This window comes from Sorex fumeus, unplaced genomic scaffold, assembly GCF_029834395.1.
Source record: "Sorex fumeus unplaced genomic scaffold, SorFum_2.1 ptg000047l, whole genome shotgun sequence".
Lineage (NCBI taxonomy): Eukaryota > Metazoa > Chordata > Mammalia > Eulipotyphla > Soricidae > Sorex > Sorex fumeus.
This window is the reverse complement of record NW_026606104.1, coordinates 38214225-38240271: the sequence shown is the minus strand read 5'-3', so window position 1 is coordinate 38240271 and position 26047 is coordinate 38214225. Positions and strand designations below refer to the sequence as shown.

At 57.1% G+C, this 26047-nt stretch overlaps 1 protein-coding gene across 2 annotated transcripts in view; it reads left to right on the top strand.

Moving 5' to 3' along the window:
• ECE1 (endothelin converting enzyme 1) overlaps window positions 1–23577 on the top strand; it is a 110412-nt gene extending 86835 nt beyond the window's left edge. For both annotated transcript variants that reach the window (XM_056123310.1, XM_056123309.1), the window contains 13 exons: window positions 164–229; window positions 1665–1856; window positions 5843–5985; window positions 7647–7761; window positions 9176–9286; window positions 10351–10449; window positions 10866–10943; window positions 12431–12534; window positions 13914–14024; window positions 15912–15979; window positions 16745–16935; window positions 20652–20747; window positions 21472–23577. In XM_056123310.1, coding sequence (XP_055979285.1) covers window positions 164–229; window positions 1665–1856; window positions 5843–5985; window positions 7647–7761; window positions 9176–9286; window positions 10351–10449; window positions 10866–10943; window positions 12431–12534; window positions 13914–14024; window positions 15912–15979; window positions 16745–16935; window positions 20652–20747; window positions 21472–21648 — 1551 coding nt within the window. In that variant the 3' untranslated portion in view covers window positions 21649–23577. The remainder of the gene's footprint in view (window positions 1–163; window positions 230–1664; window positions 1857–5842; window positions 5986–7646; window positions 7762–9175; window positions 9287–10350; window positions 10450–10865; window positions 10944–12430; window positions 12535–13913; window positions 14025–15911; window positions 15980–16744; window positions 16936–20651; window positions 20748–21471) is intronic.
• Window positions 23578–26047: the final 2470 nt, after the last annotated feature.

Here is a 26047-nt window from a genome sequence, read left to right as displayed (position 1 = left end):
ACCCCTACAGCTGACCACACGTGTCTTCTCCCTTCTCGGTGGACCTGTCTATCCTCACAGTGGCTGCATCTGCTACCCTGGGGCCCTGGGCAGCCACCCCCGTCCCTGCTGCTGGGCAGTGGGAGTGGTGTGGGGGGCCTCTCACCCCCACTTTTTTTTCCAGGTGGACCAGTCTGGCCTGGGCTTACCCTCTCGGGACTATTACCTGAACAAAACCGAAAATGAGAAGGTGAGTGCGTCCTCAGCAGTGCGCTCTCCCCGCCCCCCCCCATGGTTGTCCCCCAACCCCCTCTGTGACCCTCTGTCCCCTCCCGCCCACCCCCCACCCCCCGTGCTGAGGCTCCTGTCCTTCGTAAGTCACCAGCTGCCCCTCGGTGGTGACCAGACTTGCTCGGGCACGGGAGCAAGGTTGTCAGGGTGCAGGTGTCGTTTGCCCCGTAGAGCGAGGTGTTGGCGACCTGCCCCATCCATCCCATCTGACCCTTGACTGTCACTTGGGTGTCACTTTCACCTTGCCTGAGTGGGAGGAATATGACTCAGAGACGCCCAGAGGCCTGCCTGGGGCCACACAGCCAGCGGTGGGGAAGCTGAGCCAACTGGACTCCAGGCGACCCCTGGCTGCCTTGTGATGGGGCCTCTGCGGGAGCCTTCCTCTTCCTCACCCATGATCCCACCCACCCCTGCAGTACATGCCCAGTAGACGGAAGCAGAGAACCCCACATGGCTCCTGCCCAGGGGGTCCCCAGGGCCAGCAGGGGAGGGGGACATTCACGCTGCCCTCGTGGAACATTGTGGCAAGTGAATGGTGAGTGGAGAAAAACACCGGATCACACGCAGATCTGGGGGTGCGTTGAGGCAGGCGGCCCAAAAGGCCTGTTTCCTGGGCCAGAGAGATGGCACAGCGGGTAGGTGCTTCCCTTACAGTAGCCCTGAGATTAATAACGTGACCTCCTTTGGTTTCTTTTATTTTTTCTCTTTGGGTCACACCCAACAGTGCACAGGGGTTATTCCTGGCTCTGCACTTAGCACTTACTCCTGGCGGTGCTCAGGGGACCATACGGGATGCTGGAATTGAACCCGGGTCGGCTGCATGCCAGGCAAACACTCTACCTGCTATGCCATCGCTCCGGCCCCTGACCCCAATTTTAAAAAAGAAAAGCCGTGGGGGTGGAGAGAGAGTTCTCTGGGCAGACCACTTGCCTTGTATGTGAGCAGCCTGGGTTCAGTTCCCTGAGAGTTCAGTCACTTAGAGTCCCCTGAGCCTTGCCAGGAGTTAGCCCTAAGCACCATTGGGTGTGGCCCAAAAACCAAAACTATCCAACAGAAGGCCTGTGTCTGGGCCTGGCCTGGGGCTCAGCCACCAAGCCCAGACCTGGCGTGTGTGAGGCCCTGGGTTTGCTTCTTAGCACCACAGGATACAGGGGAGAAAGAGAGTGTTTGAGGAACTAAAGGCCCATCCTGCAGGTGACATCCCTGTGACGAGCATCCGGGACAGCGGGGACCAACCCAGACAGCACAGGAGGGCTTGGGGGGCAGCACCCTAGTGATTCTTGCAGCTGGCTTCCCAGCTGGGGTGGGCCCGCCGCCTCCTCACTCCCCACACCTGTGCCTGGCATGGGTGTGGCCAGCAGCCACTGACCGCTTTGGGGCACCTGACCCCACAGGTGCTGACAGGATACCTGGACTACATGGTCCAGCTGGGGAAGCTGCTAGGCGGCGGGGACGAGGACGCCATCCGGTCTCAGATGCAGCAGATCCTGGACTTCGAGACGGCGCTGGCCAACATCACCATCCCGCAGGAGAAGCGTCGGGACGAGGAGCTCATCTACCACAAAGTGACGGCAGCTGAGCTGCAGGTGAGCGGGCTGGGAGCAGGGCCAGCTACGGGGCTTGGTGGCACAGGGCGCTGGGCAGGGGCAGGTGGGTGGGGCGGTTGGGCATTCACTCACCAGGTCCTCAGAGCAACCCAGTGAAGTTTTGGGGAAGGAGGAGGTGGTTGTACCCAGCTCACAGATGGGAAGACTAAGGCCCAGAGGGCTGATGACAGCCCTGCCAGACTGTGCTCTGGTAACAGCTCAGTCCTACAGGGTTGCCATGGTGAGGAGAGGGAGCAGGGGGCACACTTCCCACCTCTCCAGCACCAGACAGGCTGTGGAAGGGGGAGGGCCGGCTCTCCTGTCTTCTGTCTTCCCCCGGGACACATTCAAGGTCTTGAGGCTCCTGTGCGCTTGGGGAGATGGACATCGGACATCAGCTCAGGTGGTGGCTCTGTCCTGACCACCTGTCCTGGGACCCCTTGGAGGCACAGTGGGCCGGGCTGAGAACTCCGCCACCCTCTGGGGCATAACCCTGAAGAACAAGAGTTGTACTCCGCCAAAAGTCGGCTGGCCCCTGGTGGGCAGCGGGTCACCCCAGTTCCTCTGGCCCCGCTGTGTGGTGCCTGCGTCTCCCAGGGGTCAGGCTCCCAAGTGGCCTCGGTCTGGCTTCCTGCTTCTTACTCTTGCCCGGGAACTCTTGACCAGGCCTCACTTCCTCACATGGGGGCATCTCTAGGCCTTGGAGTAAGGTTCCAAGGGAATCTCTCCCTCCCTCCCCCCTGCCTTTTGACCAGCCTTGTCCTCTGCCTTTTCTCCCTCCATGCCTCCATCCAGCAGGCACCCGGGACCACCCTGGGGCCTGGTTCTTTGTTTTTTGTTTTTGTTTTGGGGTCACACCCGGCTATGCATAGGGGCTACTCCTGGCTCATGCACTCAGGAATGACTCCTGGTGGTGCTCAGGGGACCATATGGGATGCTGGGAATCGAACCTGGGTCGGCCGCGTGCAAGGCAAACGCCCTACCCACTGTGCTATTGCTCCAGCCCCTGGGGCCTGGCTCTTGACTAGCCGCAGGCTAGTGATGGGGGGCGAGGGGGGGTGCGGGGAGGTGGAAACGGCCCCGTCCACTGACAGGGCGTTTTGGTAGGAGCGGGACTCTGGGAGGGGGGCACGGTCAAGCCAGGGACAGTGAGACTGACGGTGAGGAGCAGCCAACATCTCGGCTCCCAACTGGGGTTCCTGGGTGCCAGCCCCCACTTGCTCTGGTCCCCAGAAATGCTGGTCTAGGGGACAGGGAAGGAGAGACTAGGGAAGGGGGGCCACTGGCAGCTTCTTACGGTCATCCACAGCCTGGCAGGCACCATCTGGCTCTGTTTTTCTACTCCGAGGCCAGGAGGTCAGGGAGATGCTATTGTGCAGCGTAATTGGCTCCAGCTGCCCAGTTCTCAGCACAAGAGCACCCCCAAGTGTCCACGATGCCAAGAAAGCCTCCTGTGGCTGCTAGGCGTTGCCCCCAGGGGCCTCTCACCCTTTTCTGTTGGTTAGGTTGGTTAGGGAGCTGCACCTGGGGCTCAAGGCTTGGTGCTCAGGGCTGGTACTGGGCAGGGCTGGAGAGACCAGACAGCACTGAGGCCTGTGCGCTTGTGTCTGCCACCTTCTTCTAGGCACAGAAGGAAAGACTTTTTCTCTCTCTGGTCACCCAGCTGCCCAGGGGGTGAAAATGGGGTGGGGGGGCATTTTAGCCAAGACAGAGCCTGGAAATGTCCTAAGCCCTCAGCTTGTGTGGTGGCCCAACCCTGCCAGGAAATCATGACCTGGAGCGGTCTTATAGCCTGCCACTTTGAGCCCTAGTCGCCCTCCTTGGTCATTCATTCATTTATACCCGCCCTGGGCCAGAATACAGAAATGGTCAGGGACTCTGTTTTTGTTGTTGTTGTTTTTAAACGGCGTGGGGATGGTTCACAACCATCAGTGCTCAGGGGTGAGCTCTGAGTACTATATGCAGTGCTAGGGATCAAACCCAAGTTAGCCGAAGCAGCTGCATGCAAGGCAAGCCCCTTCCTGCCTGTCCTGTCTGTCCAGCTGGGGGCTGTGGGTCTTTTAAGTCACTGTATCCTTTGAGAATGGGCTGGAAATTCCAGAGTGTCCCTCAGGAGAGATGGGCAGGCACGTTGACAAAAAGGAAGGAAGGAAGGAAGAAAGTAGTTATGTGGGACTGGGGAGTATGGGTGTGTGTTTCACATGCAGGAGGCCTGGATTCAGTCCCCTGTACCACATGGTCTCTGGAGTACCACTGAGTGTGACTCAAAAATCAAGTGGAAGGGAGGGAGGAAGTGGGGAAGAGAGGGTGTTTGCCTTCTGCCAGGAGTGGCCCCAGAGCACAGAGCCAGGAGTAAGCCTGGAGCACCACCAGGTTTGGCACCCCAAAAAAAGAAAAAAAAAACAAGTGATGCTTGTTTCTAGCATTAAGACTCCCTGTGCCCTGGAGGGAGCGTCCACCTGACCCACATGGGCTTGGGCTGAAATCTTACTCGCTCTGTTCCGTGTTCCCCCTTTCTTTGTGATGATTGTCATTGTGACAGTGGTAAGTTGCACCTTGGTGACTTGGGGCCGCACCCAGCAGCACAGTGCTCACACCTGCCTGATGGCAGTCATGCTGGTTCAGACGTGGGGGTTCCACCACCAAGGCCTGGCTCAGTGCATGAGGGTGGGGCTGGGGTGGAACTCCCAGCCTCGATACTCCCCACCCCCAACCTGGCTGGTGCTTTGGCCACTGAGCCTTCTCCAGCCCTGGAGATCTCACTTTGTAAACTAGCACGGGCGGATCAAATATCATTGGAAAAAGTAGTGAAAATTGGAAATAAGGCACCGGAGAGAGAGTATAGGGTAAGGGCGCTTGCCTTGCACTCAGCCAGCCCTGAGTTTGGTCCCTGGCACTGCATATAGTTCCTTGAGCACTACCAGGAGTGATCCCTGAGCACTGCAGAGTGTGGCTCCCACCATGCCCACCCCAGCCCTCCAAATGTTGAAAATCAAGCCCTTAGAAAATAAGGTCATTCATTGCCTTCCATGTGGCTGACCCTGGCTCGATCCCCAGCACTGCGTGGGCCTCTGAGCGTCCCAAGAAGCCAACCCTGAGCACAGAGCTGAGCATGGCCCCTTGGGGATTCTGCCGAAAAGCAAAACAAAAACCACAAAAGAGATTCATCTGATATTGCCGGTGGGTTTTACGTGGTTGATTTTGCTCTGTGAAAAATATTTGTACTCCATCTCTTGACTTCCTTTGTCAAGGGAATGGAGAGTGGAGTTTGGTGTGGGTGGGCTCAGGAGGCCTCCCGGGGGACGTGTGAGCCATCCCTGACGGCGTGCTTGCCCAACGCCCGGCCCCTTTCTCCGTGACGGGCCCAGACGGTGCTTCTGCGCTAGCAGAGTGTATGTCACCCTGAAAAATGCTGCAGTCTCTAAAAGTACAGGGCAAGAAATAACTAAAAATAATAGCAGCTCTGGGGGAACGAGGCCTAGAACGAGGAGGCCACTCAAACTCTTGCAACTCTTGGTGGGAAATGAAGTGAGTCTGCCCCCAAGACGCGGTGCTGTGCCCTCCATTCCTGCCATGTGCCTGGTGTGCACCCAACCTGGGTTCAGCTCCTTGCGCCACAGGGTCTCCTGGGCATCATCCGAGTCACAGAGGCACCCGAGTGCCACCTCGTGTGGTCCTGGGGTCCCCCGGCACCTCCAGGCTGGACTGGGTGTCCCGGCACTGCAGGGCCTGTGCGGCTTTGTACACTCGGGTCTGTGCATTGAATTGTCATGGGTAAGGCCCCAGATACTTTCTGGGAGCCTCCTGCCCCCCCCAAAAATAGTCTCCATCTCTGGTGAAAGTATCTCTCGACACCTGCTCAAGGCCCATCTGCACTCAGCTCTCTGCCTCTCCCAGGGCTGAGGTCCCGTGGCGCCTTCTTCAGAGCGCCCTGGAGACCTGGGCTCTGAGGAGAGCGGCCAACTCATGCTGTCCCCATCCTGCAGACCCTGGCGCCTGCCATCAACTGGCTGCCCTTCCTCAACACCATCTTCCACCCCGTGGAGATCAACGAGTCAGAGCCCATCGTGGTCTACGACAAAGAGTACCTGGGGCAGGTGTCCACCCTCATCAACAACACCGACAAGTGGTGAGTGTCCCTCAGCCTGGGTGGGCTCCTCCCACAAGCAGCCTCTGGGGGTCTCCCATGGGGTGGGGAGGCGGAGGCCCCAGTGAGCAAGATAAGGGCCAGGGGACGCAGCAGGGGCCACCCTGGGCCAGGTTCTCAGCCCGCCCCTTCTGTCTCCAGGTGCTGTGGCCTAAGGCTTGTCTCCTCACCTGCAGTCCAAGGGAGGGGGGGATGATGAGTAGCACAGGCCCGACTGGTGGGAGAATTGAGTGAGACCATCCGTGGGGTGGCTTTCGAGTCGTGCCTGCCCAATGCAGAATGGGACTCAGTAAATGTCAACTGACGTTTTCATCTTTCTTTCTACTTTCTGTTTGTTTTTTGGGGTCGCACCTGGTGATGTGCAGGGCTTACTCCCCGCTCTGCGCTCAGGGTTTTTCTCTCAGCAGGGCTCAGGAGACACTGCAGGGTTATGGCGATTGAACCGGGCTTGCCCGTGTGCAAGGCAAGCACCCTACCCACTGTACTACCTCCTCTGACCCCTTTTTGCTTTTTGGGTCACACCTAGCGATTTCTCTTGGCTCTGCACTCAGAAATTACTCCCGGCGGTGCTTGGGGGACCCTATGGGATGCTGAGAATCGAACCCAGGTCAGCCACGTGCAAGGCAAACACCCTACCTGCTGTACTATCGCTCCAGCCCCACCTTTTTACTTTTTAAAAAGGGCCAGAGATAGTGTGCGGGGCTCATGGACTCGCCTTGCCCACAGCTCTTCCGGGTCTGTCTCTGGCTCCATCTCCATAGAGTCCCTCGAGCACTGAGCCAAGGGGAGCCCTTGAGCACAGGTGTGACCCCAAAACAAACCATCCCCATGAAAGATATAAAATATCACCCACACGGCAAAGTTAGTTTAGTTTAGACATTTAGTTTAAGACCATTTTTTTTAAAGTAGTAAAAACTAAAATTACCCCAGACTTCATTGTCCCCAATAAACAGAACTGTCCCCCAAATCATCTGCTGTCGATCTTCCGGGAGGTTGAATGGGAGAGAGAAAAGATGGGTGGAGGACGGGGCTGACCCTTTTTCTCGTCATCGTGGTTGGAAGTCTAGTCTCCTTCTGACCTTTACCCCAGCTCGTGCCCCCAGTCACCCAGAGCCCCCCAGCCCCTATTTTTCATAAGTCTGCAGCATCCTACGGTCTCTCGGCACAGCCACCCACACCCTGGCCTCTGGTGTCAGACCTGCAGCCTGGGTCAGGTCGAGGCTGGATGTCCCTAGTGGCCATCTCCTTGTTCTGAGGCGACTTCTTTGTGCAGGTGACAAGAGCTCCAGATATGTTTCCTGTCTCAGGGGGTTGGGGGCCCACCTTGCCGACACTGTTCCCCGGTCCCAGTCTAGCTTCTGGCCATGTGTCTAGAACATTCCCAAGCTCTGGGGGACGGCAGCGCCACCTGGCGGTGGCTTCCAGAGCAGCAGGTACACACAGCAGCCGGCCGCAGATTCTGAAGGTTTCCTGCAGAAAACCCCAGCCCTGGCCTTGAAGGCCTTGACCTTCCTGGTTTCGAGAGCCTGGTGCTGAAAGGGCCAGGTGTGAGCGCCCCCACCCCCACCCCGAGGTGGGTGGGGGAAGTGTTGCTCCGTCCCAGCACGGACACCAGCCAACCCGTCTGCTCTTCCCCGGCCTAGCCTGCTGAACAACTACATGATCTGGAACCTGGTGCGGAAGACCAGCTCCTTCCTCGACCAGCGCTTCCAGGATGCCGACGAGAAGTTCATGGAGGTCATGTACGGGACCAAGAAGGTGAGTCTGGTCTCTGTCCTGGTGTTGAGAGCCAGCTGCGAGGCAGGTTCTGGGCAGGCCGCGGTGCACCATTAAGCAGAGAGTGTGCAGAGCCTCTGGAGAGTCTACCCGGTGGCCCTGAGCATGCAGGAAGGAGAGGACCTGAGTTTGCTGAGGCACAGAAGCTTCCAGAAGGAGATGTTCATGAGGGTGAATAGGCACCCAGAGATATGTCTTAAATGGTAAAACGCATGCCAGACATGTGAGGCTCTGGGTTCTATTGCCAACACCAGTGGGTGTGACTCTGGTGTCCCCAGCCCAGCCCAGCACAGATGCGTCACCAGACCCCTCAGGCCCATGCTGCTGGGCTGAGCATCCCAGGAGTAGGCCCTGTATAAAAAGAAAAGTTTGGGTGCCAGAGAGATAGAATAGTGGGGAGGGCGCTTGTCTTGCATGCAGCCAAACTGGTTCCATTCCCAGCATCCCATATGCTTCCCCAAGCCCCACCAGGAGTCATTCCTAAGTGCAGAGCCAAGAGTGAAAAAGAGATACATTTTGGCACCTGTGATCCAAAGCCAAAAACCAAAAAGAGTTGGTGGGTGGGGGGGCCCAGGTTCCAGTCCCAGCTCTGCATGGGCCCCCAAGCACGTCCAAGAGTGCCCACTTCCCCAGAAAATACCCAGAGCAGCACCCAGCGCTCAGGGAGCACCACACAGGTGCCCGCTGATGTGCCCACTCTCCCAGATCCGGAGCAGCCTGCACCACCTTCGGGTGCCCACCTGACCCTGCAGGGCTCGCTCCTGCCCAAGGCTCTTCCTCCCGGCCCTGCTGTGGACCCCCAGCCAGGCCCTTGCTCCTCCTCTTCAGATGTGGCAGGGCACGTCTCATGCCCCCTGGGCCCTCTATTTGAGAGTCTTGCTTGAACCCCCACTGCCAGCAGCCCTGCCAAGAGCCAAGAGGGAATCTGACGTGAGGTCCACTGAGCTGCAGACACTGACTGCTCCCAGCAAGTTTGGAACCCCACCCTCCACCCAGTAACACCCTAAATTCTCTGCCTCCAGGAATCATGTCTGCTTGGGCAGGCAGGACCTGTGGGGGTGGAGCCTGGGCCAATGTTGGGCGTGTCTGGGCGCTGGTGATTGCAGGCCCCCTTCTCTATTCACAAGCTCTGCCTCCAGGGCACTGAGGTGCTTTACCTTAGGGCCCTTCACCCCAGCCACCCAACATAGGCGGGTGCCTTTGGTGAAATGCTGGATCTCGGAGCCCATGGTCAGGCCACGGAATATGGCGGCAGGAAGCCACAGTCCTCATCTCCCACCCCGGGTCCACCAACAGTAATTGTGACCGTGTGAAAGGTCTCTGTGGTTCTGGAAGGACGCGGGGGACCACTAGAGAGGGCCGGGGCTGGGTAACCACCTTGGCTCGTGTCTCCCAGACCTGCCTTCCCCGCTGGAAGTTCTGCGTGAGCGACACGGAAAACAACCTGGGCTTCGCCCTGGGCCCCATGTTTGTCAAAGCGACCTTCGCTGAGGACAGCAAGAACATAGTAAGTGCCTCCCGCCACGTGGCTGTGACATCACACCAGCTGGTGCGCCGTCCAAGGCCAGGACCCTGGCCTTCCCGCCCCCTCCCTTCTCTGCAGCTCACAGTGAGTGACCGCTCTAGTCTGATGTCTTAGTCGGCACTCCCGTGGCCTCTAGCCTGCCTGCTCTGTCCACGTTCTCCGTGGCCTCCTTACTGACCCGCTCCATGCTCCCTGTGGCCTCTAGCCCACCTTCTCTGTCCATACTGCCTATGGCCTCCTTAGCTGGCCCTCTCTGTCCACACTCCCTGTGGCCTCCTTGGCCCAACCCTCTCCTCTGCCAGCTCCCCAGGGCCCAGCTTGACTGTTGGTGGAGCTGCCGTGGCAAGGTGATGGTGGGCCCCGGCTTGTTCCTGGGTGCACCCCTTCCTGGCAGGACCCTTGGGGGTCAGTGTCTCACTTCCCTGTCGTGTGGAATGGGGTGTTGGCTGCAGGGGAGGCCGGGACACCCATGGAAAGAGCCCCTGGGTTATACGGAGGCTCCCAGGCTGCTGCTGTCCTACTGATGCTGTTTTTGGTGCTAATATGAGTTAGAGGTGACCTAGGGGCCAGGCAAGTGCTGGGGGTGCCGGTCTGAGTTCTGAGAGGGGTGGGGCCCCACAGCCCTCATACCTATGCTTCCTGCTCCAGCATTTGCCACCTCTGGGTCTGCTGTGACATGATTGCCCCTGGGAGCAGCAGCAGCTGCCCCTGCACCCCCCTTTTTTTTGCGTCACACCTAGCGATGCACAGGGGTTACTTCTGGCTCTGCACTCAGGAATTACTCCTGGCAGTTCTCGGGGGACCATGTGGGATGCTGGGAATCGAACCTTGGGTCGGCCACGTGCAAGGCAAACACCCTACCTGCTGTGCATGTCTCCAGCCCCCACTGCACCCTTTTTGGCCCGGCATCTGGAGCCAGTGCCACATTCTGGCTTGCACAGGGGGCCAGAACAAAGGTCATCCAGCAGTGGCCTGACCACTGCTCTGTGTGTGTATGTATGTGTGTGTGTGTGTGTGTGTGTGTGTGTGTGTGTGTCCATCCTTAGGCCAGTGAGATCATCCTGGAGATCAAGAAGGCATTTGAGGAAAGCCTGAACACGCTGAAGTGGATGGACGAGGACACTCGGAAGGCAGCCAAGGATAAGGTGGGCACCCAGGGTTGGAAGGGCGGGGGGAAGCAGGAGCCCCCAACAGGAGCTTGGGTGGAGGGCCCAGTTTGCCCAGAGGTTGGAAGAGCAAGGAGGCCTCACAGAAGAGGTGATGGGGGGACCACCAACAGAAGGAGAAGCAGGGGCTATGGTGTGGTGGGGAGAGCCAGGAACAGGGGTCACAGAGAGAGGAGACTGGGCTAGAGGGGAGCTCGGCCTGTGCCGCCTTGTCAGGGCGTGCAGTCAGCATGGGTGGCCGCATGGCTGGTGTAGTGGATGCCTTTGTGTGTGTGGGGGGGGGGTGGGGGGGGAGGACAGTCAGGTGCGCCCAGAGGAGGAACACTCCAGAGCTGAGCGGGACCCCAGGAGCACCTGAGCAGGCACTCACTTGCTGTCTCGGCACCCCTGCCCAGGCGGATGCGATCTACAACATGATCGGGTACCCCAACTTCATCATGGACCCCAAGGAGCTTGACAAGGTCTTCAATGACGTGAGTGGCTCCCACCCCGTCCCTGGCCTTTCCAAGCCCCACTGTGGGGAGCAGAGTGGGCGGGGGCCCAAGACGTGGGGGGCCAGCAGCGTCAGGCATCCTGGGGTCTGGCAGCCCAGAGGGGGGAGGGGTGCGCATGCGTCCAGGGGCCACTGCTCAGCCCTCTCCTGACCAGTCGAATGCCCTGTTCTGACTCCCAGCCTTGGTCCCTCAGCTGCCCCACCTGCCGTCCCCACCAGAAGCAGCCCTGCTCTTTATGAGGGGGCCCAGGTTGGGGGCAGTGGGTCTGGTGCAGAGAGTGGGCCCCAAAAACACGAGGCAGCAGAGCAGAGAATGGGGTCTCTTGTATTTCCTCCTCCTTCCCAGGCCCCAGAGTGCCATCCTATCCCCGGTCCCCCAGCCTTCCCTGAGAAATCCAGGCTGCTCACAGACATCTTGACATGCTCGTGGGAAGGAGACAGAAACACCAAGTAGATACTTTGTCTTAATTTCGAATGGCTCCCTGGTGGCGAAGCTTTTGCACCAGTCCATTGTGTGGATCCTGCTTTTGCCCCGAAAGATCTCGGCATCTGTGTCTTCTTGTGGTTGAGATCTGTGAGCCTTTTGCAGTTACCATGACCTCTCGTGCTGGTTCTGTTTAAAACCTGCAAATACGGACCAGAGCGAATAGTACAGTGGGAAGGGTGCTTGCCTTACACATCGCTGACTCAGGTTTGATCCCCAGCATCCCACATGGGGATCCTAAGCACCCTAAGCATCCCCTAAGCACCACCGGGAGTGATTTCTGAGTGCAGAGCCAGGAGTAACCCCCGAGCAGTAACCCCCGAGCATCACTGGGTCTGCCCCCCCCCAAAAAAAGAAAAAAAACTACAAATATGAAGACTATTTCTGAGAACGTGGAACTCAGTCTTTGGTCTGTATTTTATGGTCTGTTTCCTGGAGCATCACTCAGGGGGCTCCAGAGTCAGAGCCTCCTGGACACAGCCCACTCGAACCCCTGGCCCAGGCCTGCCTGGACCTCTGACCGAGAGCTGTGGGGTGGAGCCGGGGGCTGGCCGAGTGGAAGCAGGACCTGAGACATCCTGAGGAAGTCCAGGAAGACCCGAGCCTGCTGGAGGAGGGCTGTGCTGTCCAGTGGGCAGCTCCCTCAGCAGTCAAAGCCTATATGGAGTTGGCTGTGATGGCCCCACGCAGCCACTGTGGGCCCAGCACCCTCGCAGAGTTGGTTCCCTTGGTCTTTGCCCGTGCTTCCCGTCTCGGCACTGAGCATGGCTGCAGTGCCAAGTGCTGCCGTGTGTGGGTTTCCAGCATGATCTTGAAGCAGAGGGGGCGAGGGTCCAGTCCTCATGGGGAGCAGGCTTCGGGGATGTGCCCCAGATGCTGCCCAAGCCCCGCCGTCTAGTGTCTGCTCCACCACCAGCCTCTTGGCCCTCACTCTAGCCTGGCCAGGGCCGGCTCTCACCCCTGCGCTCTGTTTCTCTCGTCAGTACTCCACAGTGCCAGGTCTTTACTTCGAGAATGCCATGCGGTTCTTCAACTTCTCCTGGAGGGTCACTGCCGACCAGCTCCGGAAAGCTCCCAACAGAGACCAGTGAGTCCCTGGGGGCCCGGTGGGGAGGGCACCCTGGTTCGGGGGGGGGGGGGGGGGCTGACCACATGCTGGAGGGAATGGCCGGGAGAGCCCTCAGCCGTGGCTACCCCCACATCCCAATGGAGAATATCATGGGGGGTGCTTCTCTGGGACCAGAGAGAGTACAACAGGTAGGGTGCTTACCCAAGCCACCCTCGGGAGTGATTCCTGAGCGCAGAGCCAGGAGTAAGCCCTGAGCACATGGGGTGTGCCTCCTTACCTCAAAGAAAAGAAAGGAAGTGGTACCCCCCAGGAGCTGGCATCACTGTGAATCTGCAGCCCTCCCCAGCTGCCGCCTACTCCACCCCGGCCCTGTGTTGTGACTCACACACACTGCAGTCTGCAGAGCTGGTGGCCGGGTCAGGGGTGCTCCAGGGCAGCCTCGCACCAGGCAGCAGCCAGCCCCTCTCCCAGCCTCGTTCCACTAATGCAGCATCAGCTTCTCGGGGACTTCTCCCAGGCAGGGGCTGGGGAGGGACCCTCAGGCTTCTGTGCTGTCAAAGCTTCACTGAATCCTCCAAGGAACCTTTTTTTTTTTTTTAATGTATATACCTTCTTGGCCTTCCAGACCTCTGTAAATCAGACTCATCTGGAATGTGACTTAGTACCAGTTGTTCTTTTGTTTTGTTTTTGATATTCTCGGAGAACACAGGTGTGGTCAGCCAACAGCCAGCCCTCATGTGCGCCTTGAGCTGCATCAATCTTAACTTGGAGGAAACAGCATCTCTTTGCCTCTGGCGCCCTCTTGTGGAACGTAAGGGTTTGAGCGGCTCCTTTTCCTGTGAATTCACAAGGAGAACTTTATCTCCAACGCCTGGCAGAGATACCAGCATACTTTGAAGATTTACTTAAAGTCTCTTGATTTAGCTTAAGAGTTTTCATTTAGATTTGGTTTCTTGTCCTTGAGTGTGTCTATAAGTGATTAAGTGATTCATTATAAATAGTTTAGGGTTTTTGTTTGTAGTTTTGGGTTTTTGTTGTTGTTGTTGTTGTGTGTGTGTGTGTGTGTGTGTTTTGGGGTTAAACCCAGCAATGTTCTGGGGTTGTTCCTGGCTCTGCACTCAGGAATCACTCCTGGTGGTGCTCAGGGGACCATCTGGGATGCCAAACCTGGGTGAGGCGCATGCAAGACAAGTGCCTTACCTGCTGTACTGTTTCTTCAGCCCCTCATTATAAATATTTTCAATAGCTCCACCCTGAGCAATGTCACATCACCGAGCATGGAACCTTCTGACCCACAGAGCTGGGCCAGGCATCACCGGGAGTGATCTAAAGGGTCTGGTTGAGATGCTTGCAGCTGGACTGAGGGGGTTCCCTGGGGTGTCGTGTGTGTATTGCAGGTGGAGCATGACCCCACCCATGGTGAATGCCTACTACTCACCCACCAAGAATGAGATCGTGTTTCCAGCCGGAATCCTGCAGGCTCCCTTCTACACCCGCTCCTCACCCAAGTACGCAGCTCCTGGCACTCCTGCCCATCTAATGCTGACCCTGGCCCAGCCCCTTTGGCCAGGCAACCTGCGACTATCCAAGAAATCGTTGTGGGAGCAGCCTTGCTTCCTGGGCTTTTCTCCAGAGGCACCTGGATCCTGTGGTCTCTGCAGCAGCGGGCGCTGGGGGTTGTAGTGTGGTGCTAGGAGCCCCTGAGGGGAACATTCCTCTGGCCGGGCTTCAGAACAGCTGCAGCAGAGTAGTCGGGAAAGGTGTGGGCACTGTCTGAAATGCAGACCCCTCGGTCTTGAGTTTGAATCCCAAGTCTGTTATTTGCTCTGTTCCAGCATTGAACCATTTCAGGTTTGGTTTAATCCACTTATGAATTTGCTCATAAGGTGCTGGAGAGATAATACAGAGGTTAAGGCTCATAGACCAGAGCCAGGAATCAGCCCTGAACAGCACCAGGGGTGGCCCAAAGGGGAGCGGAAAAAGGCTTTGTTCATTTATTCCTGGCTTCTGTTGGGGCTCATGTAGACTTAAGGATTTGGGGGCGGGGCAGGGAGGAGAGGTGATACCTTAGGTGTAGAAGCATGAACTTTGCATGTAGGGGCCCTGGGTTAATTCCTGGCAATAGGTGGTTCTCAGGCACTGCTGGGAGTAGCCTCTGAGTACCACCAAATGTGGCTCAAAAAAAAAAAAAAAACAAGAAGAGTTAAGTGGTGTTCAGGATAGATGGATGGATGGATGGATGGATGGATGATGGATGGGTGGATGGATGGATGGATGGATGGATGATGGGTTGATGGATACATGGATGAATAGATGGGATAGGGTAGATGGGATGAATGGGATCGACTAAATGGATGAATGGACAGATTGATATGGATGGATGGATGGATGGGATGGGATACAATGGATGAAAGGATTGGACAGATGGATATGTGGGGTAGTGTGGGGGGCCCCGCCAGACCACTCTCCGGCCCGTGGAGGTGGCCCTAGGATCCATAGGTGCAAGGAGGGACCAACCGAATGAAGACACAAGACACAAGAGACAGAGTACAGTTTAGAAACAGAGATAAAGAGACAGGACAGGACAGGACTTTATTCAGGGCAGCAGGGGTATAATATACTTTGCAACGCAGGAAACTATGCTTACATCACAGAAGGCAATTACATCACTAGGTCATATCATATATTGTTAGGAGAGTTACAAAAACTACATGTGCTTGATTAGTCAGTGTCAGTTACTTCTTATTCTTGGGCTAGCTGTGACAAATGTTTTCTTTTAGATAACCATACATAGCTCATAGGCTGCGGTCAGAGCAGACACAGTACCAGATCTGCACTAGTCAGGACCCGCCTGCCCAGGGCCAAGACAACCATACATAGCACAGGCACGTAGGCCCCTGGTCAGCCAAAGGGCCAGCTTCCCACAGGGTAGATGGATGGGATGGTATAGGAGGATGGATAAATGAATGGATGGTATAGGATAGATACATGGATAAGTATGGATATGGAAAGATGAACGAATAGATGGACAGATGGATGGGTGGATAGGTGGATGGATGGACAGATGGATAGGTGGATGGATAGACAGATGGACGGATAGATGGTGGATAGACAGGATGTGTTACATGGATATTAGAGACTCTTGTGATGACCAAGAGGGCTGACAATGGTGCACAGTTATGTGGAGCGTCAGGCACAGTGCTTGGCATCCGTGGAATAGGCCAGCCCCAGCCCACTCCCCGGCCTCCTACAGGTTTCTGCAACCTGACTGGAAGCTCCGGCTGCAGCCACATCCCCACAGCCCCTCACAGGATGGGGCTGCATCCAGTGCTGGGGGATTAGTGATCCCCCTCATTGTCACAGCTTCAGCCTCCTTTTCCTGTCCTCCACCCCAGGGCCTTAAATTTTGGTGGCATTGGTGTCGTCGTGGGCCATGAGCTGACTCATGCATTTGACGATCAAGGTACAGTTTCTGGGGACTCCTTCAGATAAGGCCATCGGGTTCCTGATCCCGTTGCTTCTGCTTTTGGTCCCTTTGCTTCCAGGAAACTTAGCATCGGAGACAGATGGCTGTGGGGTCAGATTCAGACTCTGCCCTCCGCCAATTCATAAGCCTTAGAGAGTCCGGGAGACCATTTCTCCCCACACCACTTAGCCATGAAAGGGCCAGAGCTTCCAGCTCGTGTGTGGCGGCTGTATCACATGTGGCATCTCCTGCTCTTGAAAGGTGCCTGGTGGCTGGGCGTGAGGTGGGGACAGTCAGTGGGGGACATGCCCCCACTGGACAGGAGTACGACAAGGGCCACAATTAGAAGAATGTCATTTGTCCCTCCTGTACCTGCTAAGGTCCAGAATCTCCATTGCCTGCTTGCCTTAGTCTGCCTTGGGGACCCCAGGGCCAAGAAGGAAGAGGCAGGACGCCAGAGGCTGTCCCGTGTGGCCCCATTTACTGCTCCCGGACATGGTGTGGAGGCCCTCAGCCAGCCCTGATGTGGACCCAGCCCTCCCGAAGCTGTACCTGTGCTGGTCCTTTGTTGCTCCTCGTTCCTCTGGCCCCACCCCTTAGGGTGCTGAAGGACCCAGCCCAGCACCCCCCCCCCCCCCCCGAGTGCTGGCTGCAGGATGGAGCATAGGGGAGAGGCCCACCTGGCAGCCCCCTCCCCACCCCAGCTCCAGTTCCACCGTCCTCCCCCTCACTTTGGTCCCACTGCCGCTCACTGCCCCACAGGACGGGAGTATGACAAGGACGGGAACCTGCGGCCCTGGTGGAAGAACTCGTCGGTGGAGGCCTTCAAGCAGCAGACGGAGTGCATGGTGGAGCAGTACGGCAACTACAGCGTGAACGGGGAGCCCGTGAATGGGCGGCACACGCTCGGGGAGAACATCGCCGACAACGGGGGCCTCAAGGCGGCCTATCGGGTAGGAACCCCATGGGTGGCGTGGAGGGGCCCCTCCATGAAGCCTGACCCCCTTCCCAGAAGACTGTTCTGGAGTTCGACCCGATGGGAGACTGGAAGGGGCTTGGGAGGGAACCCCCCGCAGCCCACCCCCAAGATCCATCTGTTCGATTTTCTTTTTTCTTTTAGGTTTTTTTTTTCCTTTTTGGGTCACACCTGGTGATGCACAGGGGTTACTCCTGGCTCTGAACTCAGGAATTATCCCTGGCGGTGCTCAGGGAACTATATGGGATGCTGGGAATCGAACCTGGGTCGGCCGCGTGCAAGGCAAATGTCCTACCTGCTGTGCTATCGCTCCAGCCTCCTCTTTTTTTAATATGGGGTTTGGGGGCCACACTTGGCCATGTTCGGGCACTGCTCTTGCCTTTGTGTTTGGGGGTCACTCCTGGGGGTGTGCTGGAACCGTGGAACCTGGATCCTGGGTAGGCCGTGTGCCCAGCAGGTCCCTTCCCTGCTGCCCAGTCTCTCAGGCCCTGGCCCATCTCTTGTTAGCGTTGCCATGGAGTCACCCAGATCCAGGCAGCCAAGGGCCCGAGAGTGGAGGGAGACCAGGCCAGGATCCATCTGGTTCAGGTCCTGCCTCTGCCTCCTAGAGCCTCTGTGTGCTTGGCTATGGACCCCCACGCCATTGGCATGTCAAGGGGGTGAAACTTGGGCACAGAGTGGCCTTTAGATGTGTTAGTCGAGGGGCCAGAGAGAGGCACAGGAGGTAAGGCACATGCCCTCCACGTGACTAGGTAGCTGAAGTCACAGTTCGGATCCCCAGCACCCTCTCTGGTTCCCTGAGTACCACCCCGTGTGGCCCAGACCTCCCACTCCAAAAGGAACAAGAAATGTTCATGGAGGAGTGCAGGCATTGCACGTGGGAGGTCCCATCCCGCGCACTGCAGGGATGGCCTGGAACCATCCTGAGCACAGAGCCAGGAGTCACCCCTGAGCACCCCTGGGTGTGGCTGAGTGGACATGAGCCACAGAGGAGGCCATGGAGAAGCGGCGGCAGTGCCTGAGGGCCCTCACTGCAGGGGCCCTTCCCCACCTCTGCCTGTTCTTGGCACTGGGCTTGACTCGTACCCGGATGCCTTATAACAAGGTCTCACAGGCCACTTTGGGTGGGTTTGGGGCCACGCTGGTGATGGTAAGGGGACCTCGGTTTTCCGGGGAGGGACCCTGGGCCTCAGCATGCTGACTCTGCACTCAGCCTTTTCAGCTCCTTGGGTTCTTTATAACCACATCTTGCAGATGAGGAAACTGAGCCCAGAGACAGTTATTTGGTAACTGGCCCGAGGCCATGCTGGCCATGCTGGAGACGTTGAGGCATGCTGGGTCTCACAAAGCTTATGCTGCGGACAGGAATTCTGCCCAAGTGCTGAGAACCGAGTTTGCAGATGTGAGGTCCTGGGTTGGACCCCCAGCACCACAGGGCCCTCCCCCTCCCCAGCTTCTCTGGGTGTGGTCCTGGTGGCCCCCAGGCACTGCCACCAGTGATTCCCACAGAAGCTTGCGGATGTGATGGCTCAGGGAGGGGGAAGAAAGGGAGGAAGGGAGAGCAGCTGTAGAGATAAGATGACATCAGGCTTTGGCCTACTGAAGAGAACATAGGGCAGGGGCCTGAAAAGGAAGGGGAGGGGCGCAGCTAGGAGGCACCGGCCTTGAAATCGAGACCTAATGCCTAGAGCCAGGCAGGGAAAACTGGACCCGGAGAGGCGGGAGATGGACACAGCTGGACGCGTTCAAGAACAGAGGCAGGTGTAGTAGAGAGAGCGCGGGTCCAGGGGAACGGCTGGTCTGAGCGGCCAGAACAGGGCACTTGGCTTTATGGGGGTATGGGGGAAGCTCAGTTTTAAACAGAAGAAGGATGTGACCCTGTTTATCTTAAAATGGGGGACAGAGGGCTGGCGCGATAGCACAGTGGGGAGGGCGTTTGCCTTGCACATGGCCGACCTGGGTTCGATTCCCAGCATCTCATATGGTCCCCCAAGCACCGCCAGGAGTACTTCCTGAGTGCAAAGTCAGGAGTAATCCTTGAGCATCACTGGGTGTGACCCTCAAAAAAGCAAAAAACAAACCAAAAACAAAAACAAAAACCAAACAGGGCAGGCCTGAGTACAGGCTCTGTGTGTGGGAGGCCTGGCTTCTAGCCCTTACACCCACCACCTGGGCATCATCAGGAGAGGCCCCCAAATGACCTGAAAATAGAAATAATTTTTTTGTGGGCCACACCCGAAGATACCCAACTCGGTGAGGCTCAGGGGACCATATAGGATGCTGGGGATTGAATCCCGCTCAGCCATGTGCAAGGCAAGCACCTTATCTGCTGTACTACCTCTCCAGCCCCCAAAATAAAATTTAAAGACCAGGGTCTGAAGAAGCTAGGGATGCGGCTCACGTGGTCCAGCCCATGCCCTGCATATCCAAGGCCCTGACCGGTTTCTAGCCCTGGCCCCCCAAACACTGCTGAACCTGGACCCTGTAAAAATAAAGGAAATGAACAAACGCCAGCAAACACATGGACAAAGTCTCACCCTCAGCCTGGGTCGCTCAGTACAGGCTGGGGTCTCGGGGGCACTTATACAGCCATGCCTTTGGATTTCTCCGTGTTTCCCGCTGTTTCCTTAGAATTGAACATTGGCCACGGGGGAAATTTGACCTCTAAACTTGACAGTATTTATTCTGTGCCTCTTCATGGAGAAGCTTGCCAACTCTGCTTCATTAAGGAGGAATTAGATGGAGGAGTCAGGAGGGAACTGAACTTGGACCCACTTGGGTCCAGGCGACAAGTGAGAAAAGTGCTGTGAGGTTGTTGCAGACCACTGAGGAGACCCAGCAGGAGGGGAGGGAGAGCAGTGAAGGGGTCGGAGCCGGGCATCTGCCTGGATCAAAAGAGTCAGAGAGGCCAGTGAGATGTCTCACAGGCTGAGCAAGTTCTGCATGCAGGAGACCCGGGTCTGATCCCTGAGTAGCCCTGGCAGAGGCCCGAGCACAAAGCAGGGAGCACAAAGCCTCTTGATACCTTCAAGAGTGATCCATGGGGCTGGAGTGATAGCACAGCGGGTAGAGCGTTTGCCTTGCAGGCGGTTGACCCGAGTTCAATTCCCAGCATCCCATATGGTCCCCTGAGCATCGCTGGGTGTGATCAGAAAGGGAAAAAAAAAAAAAAGAGTGACCCGTGCTCCCCTCTCCTGCCTCCCACCACCACCAAAGAAAAAAACTCAGAGTCCTGGGGTTTAGGCTGTGACACAGAAAGTGTGTGTGTGTATGTGTGTATGTGAGAGAGAGAGAGAGAGAGAGAGTATGAGTGTATGTGTATGGTTGTATTGCGTGCATGCATGTGTGTATGTTCATGTGTGTGCATGTATGTCTGAGTGTGTGTGCATGTATGTCTGAGTGTGTGTGCGAGCACATGCATGTAGCCTGTTTCCCTCCTTGTGCAAGTTTGTGGTGCCCCTTGGGTGTTTGGCCGGGATGGCTGCAGCTGGCAGTGTGGCCATCAGCAGAAGCCCAATGTCCCCCTGAGAGCAGAGGCGACAGGTGCTAAGTGCGGGAGAGGAGGGGGCTCCTTGCCAGGTGGGCAGCAGAGCCGAGGACTCTGTTGCTGCGCACCCCCCATCCCCAGGAGCAGCTTCCCCCGTTTCCCTCCCCGCCTGCTCCGGCACCCTGAGCTCCTCCTCCTCCTCCCAGGCCTACCAGAACTGGGTGAAGAAGAATGGGCCCGAGCAGACGCTGCCCACCCTGGGCCTCTCCAACAACCAGCTATTCTTCCTGGGCTTTGCACAGGTGAGCGGGGAAGGCGGGAGCCTGGCTCACAGACACTGTCCCGTGTGGGCGCTCCTGGGGCCCAGAGGCCAGGAGGCAGGTTCCTGCCATCGATAACCTCCTACTCTGTTGGCCTGTCCCAAGACAGGACCCTTGGCCCCGAGAGAGGTTTGAGTGGGTACAGGATGCCCTAGTGCCAGGAAGTGGCACAGCCCTGACCTGGCCTGTCCGGCCAGCCTCCAGGGCTCTGCCCAGCATCAAGGTTGGGCAGGCAATGTGATCATTAAGGGTCCTTCTGGCTGTGAGTGTCTAGAAATTTCTTAAGTACAAGAGGCCCCAGATTGCCTCTCAGCCTACATTGGAGTTAGAGCCCCTGTTGGCTCTGGAACTATCAGTCCTTAGGTCATTTGTTTTGCACAGGAAGCGAATGATGTAGACTGAATTCCAGCTTTTCAAATCAGGGTGGCCACCCAGATGGTATCTCCTGCCCAGGGCAGGGCAGGGCGCTGCTCTGCTGGAAAGGGTGCGGGTTGGGAGACCCTGGGAGGAACCACACCAGCACCCCCTTCCTGGGCCTTCCTTATGTGGCATAAGGGCCTCTGCCTCCTGGGGGTCTCAGAACCAGATGGTCGGGGTGGTGGGGAGGGCTCGTTCCCCCCATCTCCTGGCCCTGCAGTGACCCCAGCCTTGCCTGTGTCCGTCTGTCTGTTCATCTGTCTGTGTGTTTGTGCGTATGCCTCCCCAGGTCTGGTGCTCCGTGCGCACGCCCGAGAGCTCCCACGAAGGCCTCATCACGGACCCTCACAGCCCTTCCCGCTTCCGGGTCATCGGCTCCATCTCCAACTCCAAGGAGTTTTCGGAACACTTCCACTGCCCGCTGGGCTCCCCTATGAACCCGCCTCACAAGTGTGAAGTCTGGTGAGGTGTGAGCAAGAGCCAAGACAGGGGCTGGCACCGTGAGGCGCTGCCCAGCCCCTCACCCCCCCACCATACTGGCAGGCTTCCCGGGGCCAGCAGAGCCCGGGGTTAGGCGGGAGGGGGGTCTCTGCATCGTCTGAGATTTGGTCCCCGCAAAGACCCTGTCGCCCCCAGACCCTGTGCCAGCTCTGACAGGCTCTAGGGGGACAGACCGGGTCCCACATCGACAAGGGGGGCAGGACACGGCCCCCGCCCACATCCAGCGCCAGAAGCACCACAGACGCCACTGTGTCAAATGTTTTAAAGATATATTTTTGGGGAAAACTATTTTTTAAACATTGTGGAATACACTGGAAATCTTCAGGGAAATAAGACATTTAAAACACTTTTTTTTTAAAGGGAAGAATTGGTATATTTATTATGTTTTGTTTTTCTAAGTAACCTGTGGACAAGGGAAGCCCCTGACAGTCCCCCCTTTCCCCTGCCTCACGGCCGCATCAGACTGAAACTGAGCTTTGAGCAGGCCCCAGATCTAGTGCTGGGCCCCTGGGCTCCACCAGCCCCCTCCCCTCACTGCCATTGCTCCCCCAGGGTCCGGGCAGCCTGGAGGCCTGGCACGGGGAGTGGCCCACACACTGGCACGCCTGCCCTGGTGACTTGTCTGTAGGCCCTGGGCACCCAGAGCCCTCCGGGCCACTGCCCACCCCCCACCCCCCGCCACCACCCCCCACCCTGTGCAGTAGATGCCTCATTGAGCCCTTTTCTTTCTGCTCTGGGGGCCCCATTGCCCTCCTGCAGCATCGCCACCCCCCCATCCCAGCCTCTGAGGGGTCAGCCTTGCCCAGCCTCTTCCCCAGGGGATGGAGAAGTAAAAATGCACCACAGCCCCAGGAAATCCACCCTCAGCTCCAGCCCCGCCCCCACCCTCCAGTGCCTTATCTGAGGCTGTGGCTTGGGCTCCCCGCTAAGGAGACCCTCCCCCCACCCAGCCCCCAGGGGCCCTGTGGCCTCTGCAGTCAAGCCCCCAAGTGACCTAATTGGAACTCAAGGCCATACCCCCCCTCCTCGCGTCACCCACCCTGCTCCCCTCCAGCCCCCAGCAGCTCCGGCCTCAGGACCAGTGGCCTTCCTGGAGGCCCAAAGTCTGGGCGGCTTCCTGAACTTGCACAGCGTTCCGAACCACCCCAGCCCCTGGGCTGGACCAGGACAGTCCCCTCAGTGGAGACACAGCCCGCCCCAGGCAGCTGTGCCTCATCCGTGTGGCATGAGGTGGGGTGCCAAGACAGCCACACGTCCTCCCCCAGCATCTTGAGGAACCGCCCAGGTCGTGCTCAGCATAGCCCACCCCTGTCTGGGGAAGCCGGTGCCCTCCCACCTCAGCAGCCTGGGCCACCTCCCTCACTTCACCAGAAGGGAACCCTCCCCGCCCAGAGGAGCAGGAGACACTCAGGGACGGCCTCGCCCGCTGCAGCTCAGCCGCCGAGCAGAGGGGGGCTGTGGGGAGTGGACTGCGGAGGATGAGGCGCCTTGTCCCTCAGCTGGTCAGAAGGAAAAGCGAGAGTCGCTCCCAAGTAGGCTTTCCCGGGCACCTGCTGTGCCCCCTGTCACCCACCCTCCTGCCATCCCCGTGGAAGACCACCGCCCAGGAGAGCAGGTGTCGGCACATGGCGTGGCAGGGAGCCCTCCCGCCGCCCCAGCCAGAAGCCAGTGTCCCCCAGGAGATCGTGGGCCGCATTCCTGCTTCAGGATGTGCCAGCAGGGCCCAGGAGGACGCCAGCTGCAGGGCCGGAAGCCACGGCCACCCTGCTGGTACCCCTCCTCACCCCGAATCCTCGAGAAAGAAACTGAGCGGAGCAGGGGCAGCTGCCCCCGCCAGTCCCTGCCCACGGGGCCGTCTCCTCTATGGGTACGTGGACGGGGCTTGGAGCTGGGAATCTGTTTTTTTTTTTTTTTTTTTTTGTATTATCATGTCCTGTGCTACTGTAGTTTGGGTGTGGCACTCTTGTCATGGAAATAAAGTACTCTTTCCAAGGGCCTCGTGACTGAGCGCGTGTGTCTGCCACCAGCTGGATGGGAAGGTCTCCAGCCACCCTTAGGTGTCTCCAAGGGCTGTCCTGAGGAAGAGCTGAGACCTCAGACCTCACATTCACATGCTTCTATTCATGTTCTTACTGTATCTGCTGTAGTTAAGGTAACAGTTGCAGTAACACTCATGCTCCTGGTTTTGATGTATCACCTGCGCCAGAGTACCCATAGCCTCCACCACTGTCCCAGGGTCGCCTCCAGCCCTCCAGCCACTGCCCAGTCTCCTTGGTCACCACTGCTCTGGAATCCAAGGCCAAGCCCACTGATGCTATCTGCCTACCTTGTTTCGTCTCTATATACACCACAGAGGAGTGAGATCATCTGGTGTCTGTGCTTCTCCTCTCACTTATTTAAAAACAGTGCCTGCAGGTCCGGAGAGAGAGTTCGGTCAGTAGGGCACTTGCATGCAGCTGATCTAGTTCCATCCATGACACACCACATATGCCCACCCAAGTCCTACCAGGAGTGACTCCTGAGCTCAGCTGGTGTAGCTCAAAACCCAAAAAGTTAAATTAAAAAATCATTGATGCCTTCGTCTATCTCAGTGGTTCAATCACTTAATCACTTAATCACTTAACTTCCCGTTAGTCGTCGATTTGCTCGAGCGGGCGCCAGTAACGTCTCCATTTGTCCCTGTCGCGTGCTAGTGTAGCCCAATGGCATCTGTTCGCTCCGGGAACATGAAGGGCCTCAAACCGATCGTTCATGATCTTCAGGAAGAAGTCTGACCATCTGGTAGGTGGGCGGCCACGCGGTCTCTTGACATCCCGTGGAATCCAATCAGTAACAGCTCTAGTCCAACGGTCGTCTTTAAATCTCATTACGTGACCAGCCCATCTCATTTTCGACACCTTGGCAAATGAGACAGCGTCCCTGATCCTTGATCGTCGACGGATGTCAGAACTCCGGATTCTTTCTCTCATTTGAGTGAAACGTGATATTCCAAGCATAGCTCTTTCTATTCTTCTTTGGGAGACCTGAATGGCGTTCTCATCTTGTTTGTGTAGGGCCCAGGTCTCTGAGGCATATGTTAATGCAGGAAGAACAGTGGAATCAAAGAGATGTGCCCGGAGCCGGAGATTCTTCGTCCTCTTAGCTATTTCTTCAACGTTCTTGAAGGCGTTCCAAGCCGCTCTCTTCCTCCTGCGCAGCTCGGGTGCCAGGTCATTTGTCATGTTGACCTCTCGACCTAGGTACACATAGCTGTTGCATTCGGAGATGGTCGTTCCATTGAGAGCGAATGGGGCGTCAGGAACAAGGCTGTTTCTCATAAACATTGTCTTCGTAAGATTCAGCTGTAGTCCTACCTTTCCACACTCACGGTCAAAGTCGGCCAGCATTTGTGCTGCTTGGCTGATGTTTGGTGTTATTAAAACAATGTCATCAGCAAAGCGGAGGTGGTGTAATTGCCGACCATCTATCTTCACTCCCATTCCTTCCCATTCCAGTCGTCGCATGATGTTCTCGAGGGTGGCACTGAAGAGTTTCGGTGAAATGGTATCACCCTGCCGCACCCCTCTCTTGACATCAACGATCACTTCTTTGTAGAATGGTGAGATCCTGGTAGTGAATCCGCAATACAGCTCACGGAGGATCCTGATGTATTGGGCTTGAATGCCCTGATTGGCTAGGGCTTCAATGACCGCTTCCGTCTCAACAGAATCAAAGGCCTTCTTTAAATCAATGAACGTTAAGCAGAGCGGCATCTTGAACTCCCGAGAAACCTCAATGAGCTTGGTTATTGTGTGGATATGGTCGATGGTGCTGAATCCTTTGCGGAACCCTGCTTGCTCGCATGGTTGTCCTTCATCTAGTGTTCTGCCAATCCTATTCAGGATGACTCGAGTGAACAACTTGTAGATGACAGACAATAGGCAGATCGGGCGATAGTTGCCAATGTCATGGATGTCTCCCTTCTTGAACAGTAGTACGGTCCTGCTGGTTTTCCATTGGGACGGAACCTTGCATTCAGACAGGTAGCGAGTGAAGAGTCGAGCCAGTGTATTGATGAGTACTGACGGCAGGTTCTTCAGGTGTTCAGGTCTGACCTTGTCTGGGCCGGGTGCTGTTTGTTTCTTTACCGACGAAATGGCGTGTCGGATTTCGGAGGGGAGAACATTGGGAACAACATACCCATCCTGTGGAATTTGGTATGTTGGCAAGTGGACATGGCTATCGAAGAGATTTGAGTAGAAGTCATAGATAATCCTCTCCATTGCCGTTCTGGAGGATGTGATGGATCCATCAGGACGTCGGAGGGCAGTCATCTTGGTCTTATAGTTGGCGAAGGACAGGCGGGCCTTACGAATACTTTTCCC